Source organism: Cynara cardunculus (assembly GCF_001531365.2).
Source record: "Cynara cardunculus var. scolymus isolate 2C chromosome LG 17, CcrdV1, whole genome shotgun sequence".
Lineage (NCBI taxonomy): Eukaryota > Viridiplantae > Streptophyta > Magnoliopsida > Asterales > Asteraceae > Cynara > Cynara cardunculus.
This window is the reverse complement of record NC_037544.1, coordinates 34,386,163-34,393,145: the sequence shown is the minus strand read 5'-3', so window position 1 is coordinate 34,393,145 and position 6,983 is coordinate 34,386,163. Positions and strand designations below refer to the sequence as shown.

Genomic DNA, 6,983 nt, shown 5'->3' with positions numbered 1-6,983 from the left:
GCCAGCCACGGTAACTCCCGGTCCCTGTAAGTCCGTCCTCGGTCCTTCTCAGTTCTACTGCTTGCTTCTCTGCTGATTGCTGCTTGTGATTGCTGCTTGTTGCACACTTGCACTTCACTTGCACAGTTGCACCTTTTTCTTTTGAAATCAAAACCCAAAAGGGCAAAAGTGGTGATTTACAGTTTACTGATTTAGCATTTAGGTGATTATTAGGGCTAAATTGATTGAAATTGGTTATATGGTGATTTACTGATTATTAGGATTTAGGGCTAAATTTACTGAAATTGGTTATTTAGAGATGCCTTTGGTTGGTATTTGCAATCATATATGTGTGGAAATTAGCTGATTTGGATTCTCTTTTGCAGTGTTTGCGCAGTCTTCAACTTCTCTCCCAKAGTTTCATTTTGTTGAAATTAACTTATACCACTTAACTGTTGCTCCATTTCGATATCTAACACACAATAACATTACTGTCGTTTTTGGTGTCTAGCATCATGTTTACTTGCAGATACTAATGTAACATATAGAATGCTAAATAATTTATTTAAAATGAAGAATACAACTTAAACTCATGAATAATTGGATATAAAGTAAATTCTTAGAAATTAGAAATCTATTGTATACTCAACTACCAAAAGATTCTTAATGGTCATTGTTCTGCAGAAGATGAGATACTCATCAAAGAGAAGTTCTAAAGAATTTGTATTGCCACAAGATTTTATTGACCAACAAAGAGCTTACTTCAAAGAGGATGATGAGTATGAACTAGAAATGGAGGGTATTTGCAATTAGGTGATTATTAGGGCTAAATTGACTGATTTACAGTTTACTGATTTAGCATTTAGGTGATTTAGCATTTAGGTGATTATTTCAAAAAGGATGATGAGTATGAACTAGAAAAGGAGTAATACAAGGAATACTAACAAAATACAAGGCCTAAATGATGTCAAGTTTTCTAGAAGATCATCCAGGTCTTTGATGRGTTGTAGTGGGGCTATAGGGGATGACTTAAGAACTGATGGCTAAGGAGGAACAAGGGATCCTTAGTGTATCATAGTCTGAAGGGTCTTTTGTGTATTTTCCCTTTTCTTTTCTCACGTGCTCGGACAACTAGCCCGTTTTTTGACAGGTGCTTGTCTTACTTGGGTCGTTTTCTATCCTTTCTCTGCATTTGATCCCCTGTTATTCCCTTTTCCTTATTCCATCTTCAACCCATGAGTAAAAGATAAGTGTGTCTGATTGGATAACCCCAAACCTTACTAACACATCGTCCCAGTGTATTTTTGGCATTTTTGAAAATATATAATATTAGGTTCGGCCCCTGCGCTTGGAAAGTGTGTGTTCCGCCCCTGTCTATCGCTTTATAGTATTTAACACATTTGATTTAAAATATATCTCATAAAACTAAAAGTAAAATTCTGATTAATATAATCATATTCTCCTACAGAAATTAGGAATTGGACAGAGATAGGGATTGTAATACCTAGGGGTGCTCAAAAACCCAACCAACACAACCCAATCCAATGCGAAATAACTCAACCCGAAGCAATCCAATGTCTAACCGAGTTTTAAAATTGTCAAATCGTAGGTATTGGGTTGATATTGAGTTACTATTATTTGAACAAAACTCAACCCGATGAACCCGATATCCTTTTATTTATTGGATTTACTATGATTGTTGAATTTTTATTAATATATACATTAGAGAATTACACTATCATGTATGTTTTTCATATACACATATTTTCAATCTATTCACATCTCTATATAACTAATTCGTATATATGTTCAGTAACTGTGAACATATATATGTAAATTGAGAAAATTAACTGAATGTGATATATGTAAGAATTATTAAATAAGTTGTATCAAATGGTTGATGGTGAACAAGAAATTATAAGTAGAGAAATAACATATTTAAATTTAGAAGAATATGTTAATGTACCAACCCAACCAACTCGTATGGGTTGGTTTGCACTTTGGTTTGCGTTAGGTCAGATTAAGATTTTTCAAATCACAAACATTAAATTTAGTTGTTGAAATGTCTTGAACCCGTTAATACAACCCACGATTACCCGTATTAATTACCCACCCAATTCCCATGCCTAATTGCAACTCGTTATAATATGACAAAAGAGTTGGTAATCATTAAAATGTAATTCACTGAATTTCTTTTCTAACTTTTTTCATTCTTATAAACACACGCAGTTGATCAAATAATTTCACACACACGCACACCATTTCTCTTTGATTTTATAGTGGTACGTCGATGGAGGCAACCGCTAAACCTCCGGCGCCGACGCTCTCCTTACCATGGAGAACACGCATCGCTCTATTCATTCTCTCCACCTTCACCGATGCATCCTGTCGGAAAAACGGCACTATTAACCGCCGTCTTTTTAACTTATTCGACTTTCGGATCCCGCCGACGTCCAAATCCATCAACGGTGTAATGTCCCATGATGTCGTCGTGGATCAAGCTCGTAACCTTTGGTTCCGAGTATACATACCTACACAACACATTGGTGAAGATCTCCCRGTGATCGTGTTCTTTCACGGAGGCGGATTCGTCTTCCTCTCCCCCGACGGCRWGGTYTATGACGCCGTGTGCCGCCGGTTCGCGAGARAAGTRCSGGCCGTTGTTGTTTCTGTTAACTACCGGCTTGCGCCGGAGCATCGGTATCCTTCTCAACATGACGATTGCTTCGATGTGCTGAAGTTTCTGGATGATGAAGAGAATAGATCTAAATCGCTGCCGCAGAATGCGAATCTGCTGCGTTGCTTTCTTGTTGGAGATAGTGCTGGTGGAAACCTAGCTCATCATGTCACTCAAAGAGCCTGTGAATTCAACTTCCCACGACTCAAGGTATATCCATCGATGATATTAGATTCATTATTCCAATAATTTCAAATCAAATATTTATGACTACGAATTGATTATGAACAATTTGTGATTGTTGAGTGGAATTATTTGAATTAACTAATTTTGGCTTAAGGTTAGCCCTTCTCTGTCGTTTTCACCCCTCAGTGAAGAACGCCTTGAATTGGAGTCTGATTTCAGTATTCTGTGGTCATCAATATCATGCCATTCTACTCTGAGATTGAAAATAACAAGTGTCCTTTACTGTCTACATTATGCATCCCACTTCATTCATAGGAAGGAAGGAACCGATCGCACTGTCAGACATTTTTATCTTCTATCTCGATTTTTATTGTAAATGACAAATTGGATGAAAAAAATTGATTTCTATATACTTTTAAAATTTTCTTTTTGGTATCTAAGATGTAAAGTTTTAAACATTTGTACGTGGATAACTGATTGAAGCATTAATCGGTTACCATGCTGACGTGACGATGGTGTGGTATCCAACTCAGTATTATTTGCTGACTCGTTAACCGGATACCACATCAGCAAGTTAACCGGTTAATGCTTCAACTGATTATCCGAAGACTTAAATGTTTAAAATTTTACATCTTAAATACAAAAAATAAAAGTTTTCAAAATTAAAAATCAAATTAAAGTAATTTTTTCATACAATTTGTCTTGTTATAAATACTAAATAGTCTCTATAATTATTATTTTACTGCCTTACTGGAATACTGGTAGATCCTTTTAAATGCTTTTTATTGTTTTTTCCTTAACAGCAGAAAGAAACAATTTGTCTTGCGGTGTTTTTAATTTTAACTTCTTTAATTTAATTTTTTTATTATAATTTAATTTACTCTATAAAATATGTTTATTTGAATAAATATTATAAACCTTATTCAACTAATCATAATTTTTCATTTTATTCATTTTTTTTAATTATGAAAGATTGATTAATCATTTTTATTGTGTAGTGTGTTAATCATGGATATTATCATCTTCATTATTTTAATTTTAGGGAAATACATGAAACAGTTATTAAGTATTATATGAAACAATTTCATAACCATATATGAAACAACTTCATCAAAAAAAAAATTATATGAAACAATTTCACAAGATTAAACAATTTTATGAAAAAAAAATTATAAGATTAAGCAATGAAATCGATGGATGAGGGTGGTTTGCACAAATTCAGTCTTCATTGATAGATAGAAAGATAAATTATGCAAAGCAGAGAGAAGGCCAAATTTAATTCTCTTTCAAGTTCCAATAAGATTGTTATGCTCGTCTCAAAGGGGAATGAATGGAATGAAGAAAAGAAGAGAGGAGGAAAGTGGTGAAGCCTTGGAGCTTACGTTAGAAGAGCAAAAGGCCGGGCAAAATCAAGTTCTTCCTAGCGTATAGTATTGGGCAGATTGAGTCTTTCTCTAATATAGTACCTAATAGTTAGGGGGAGACCGCACTGCCAATTAAGGTATGTATAGGAATAGGGGAAAGGACTGATTTTAAGACCAATACGACATGCTTATTTGTCTAAAGGGGAACTCTCCTTAAGGTCGATGCTAAAGAGCGTACTTAACACCGCCTACAACTTCTCCGAGCCGACTAGCATCCCCATCATACCTACTAAGTAGAAGGCAGGCGAACTCGTTGGATATATAATCCAAGTCGAGAGTAGAGTTCTTTCTGCGGGATGCTCTTTTGCGCTACGATGGACTGTTTTACTCTTTAAGTGCGCCACTCCTTTTGTAGCCTACCTCTAAAGTTCTCCGCTGTCACCTAGGCTCGAGACATGCCTCCTATCGTGCTTTCGTTTGTACAAATTGAGTGGTTTGCATTTGATATCTCCTCTCTCTATCTCTATCTCTCTCTCTCTCTCTCTCTATATATATATATATATATATATATATATACTAGAAGGGTACTTATGGCCTCACGCAATGCAGCGAGATAAATCTTCATTTTAATGTTTAGTTTTTATTCATTCTTTATCGATATAATACGATTTTATGTGGTTTTGAGAATACGATAATGTTTTTATTTTAAAATGAAATATAAATTTGAAGATATCATAAAATTTTGAACAAAATAAAATCGATATTACTGTCAAATTAACTATTTAATAGTTCTTATTTTTTTGGTGTAACTTCTTTAATTCAATTTTTTATTATAATTTAATTTAGATTTAATAACAAAGTAATTTATTTTTAGTTTAATAATATAATTTTTTATAAACATTATATTAGAGATCAATGATTATCTTAATTATATTTTATAATTTCTATAATTAAAATGGATGTATATCATGTATTTGATTATGGTTATCTGCAGTTAGTTACACAAATTAAAAATGGAGCTTTAATAAGTTGTACTTACGCAAAATTACTTTTAATATTGAATTTTAAGTAATATGCAACAATAAACAGTATTTCATGAATAAAAAAATAGTTTCTAAGAGTTTTTGTCAAATTCTTTATTATATATATATATACACACACACACACACACACACATATTGTATACAAACAGTTTGAATTTGCAACATGTTTGAAGGTAATCGGAATGGTGGCAATTCAACCATTCTTTGGCGGAGAGGAGCGGATGGAGTCAGAGACAAGACTTGATGGGACACCAATAGTTTCCATAAAACGAACCGATTGGATATGGAAGGCATTTTTGCCACAAGGGGAAGGGTTCAATAGAGACCATCCAATCATCAACGTCAGTGGCCCAAAGGCAGTGGACTTATCAAAAACAGATTTTCCAGCGACCATGGTGGTGATCGGCGGGTTCGATGCTCTACAAGACTGGCAAAAAAGGTACCACGAGTGGATGAAGAAGTGTGGGAAAGAGGTATACTTGGTGGAGTACCCAAATATGTTCCATGCTTTCTACATCTTCCCGGAATTGCCGGAATCGACACAACTTATTGGGGAGGTGAGGGAGTTCATTCACAAGGTATCGAGTAATGTTGGCTCGTTATTAACAAATTAAATCCATATTCATTTATTATTCGAACGTATGTTACATCGTTTAGTATATGGCGTTTTAACCTAAAGGGGTTTGGCCTAATCATACCAAACAATTGTACTACAACTTTTGGTTGTGTTTGTCCCTAGGGTGGGCATTTAAGGGCACCGTTCCTAACAGGGCAGGGACGAAAGTTCATTTTCACACCTGCCTTCGGCCTGAATTAAATTTTTTATTTTGTTAAATATATCTATCAGCATATGTGTGTATAAATTTTTTTATGATATATATATATATATATATATAGAGAGAGAGAGAGAGAGGGGGGGGGCTCATTCAAGGGAGAACTGACTAGTTTGTGGTAACCGTGAGATCCAATCTCAACCACAAATCAATAGATAAATTAGAAAATTTATAATTTTGGTAATTTTTAATTAAAATTCAAAGCAAGGACATTTTAGGTATTTTCTCTCATCTCTTCTCTCTCCGTCCCCGTCTTCCGGCCTCCGGCCATCGTCCTCCAGCCATCTTCCTCCGGCCATCGTCCCCTGGTGATACCACAGTGTGATACTCAAGCAACATATAAGATGCATTGTGATATCACTGTGTTACATATCCGATCGACCACACAAATTACCTCAGTATGTTACCCAATCACATATAAGATGCATTGTAATACCACTGTGGTATTACCGCAAGACGGGGGACGGAGGTCGGGAGACGAAGAGAGAAGAGAGAAAATACCTAAAATGTCATTGCATTAAAATTTTAATTAAAAATTACCAAAATTATAAATTTCATAATTTATCTATTGATTTGTGCTTGAGATTGGATCTCACGGTTACCACAAACTAGTTAGTTCTCATTTGATTAGGCTATATATCTATACTATCTTATAAAACATTTGGCTAAAACTCTTAAAAACTCTTAAACTCGTTCATCCCTAAACGATTTTATCCCTATCCGATTTTATCACATATTTGAATTCGTGTAACTAACTGCAGATAAACACAATCAAATACAGGATAAACATCTTATTTTAAATATAAAAAATCTAAAATATAATTAGTATAATCATTAAATTTTAACAGAATACTTAATTATTATCTTTATAAAACTTATAATATTAAACCAAAAATAAATT

The 6,983-nt window shown here is 34.2% G+C and overlaps 1 protein-coding gene across 1 annotated transcript; it reads left to right on the top strand.

Moving 5' to 3' along the window:
• Positions 1–2,269: 2,269 nt before the first annotated feature.
• Positions 2,270–5,863, top strand: LOC112500012 (probable carboxylesterase 18). The gene is made up of 2 exons (XM_025103271.1): positions 2,270–2,866; positions 5,423–5,863. Exons 1-2 carry the CDS (start codon positions 2,270–2,272, stop codon positions 5,861–5,863), a joined length of 1,038 nt encoding a protein of 345 aa, XP_024959039.1.
• The last annotated feature ends 1,120 nt before the right edge of the window (positions 5,864–6,983 follow it).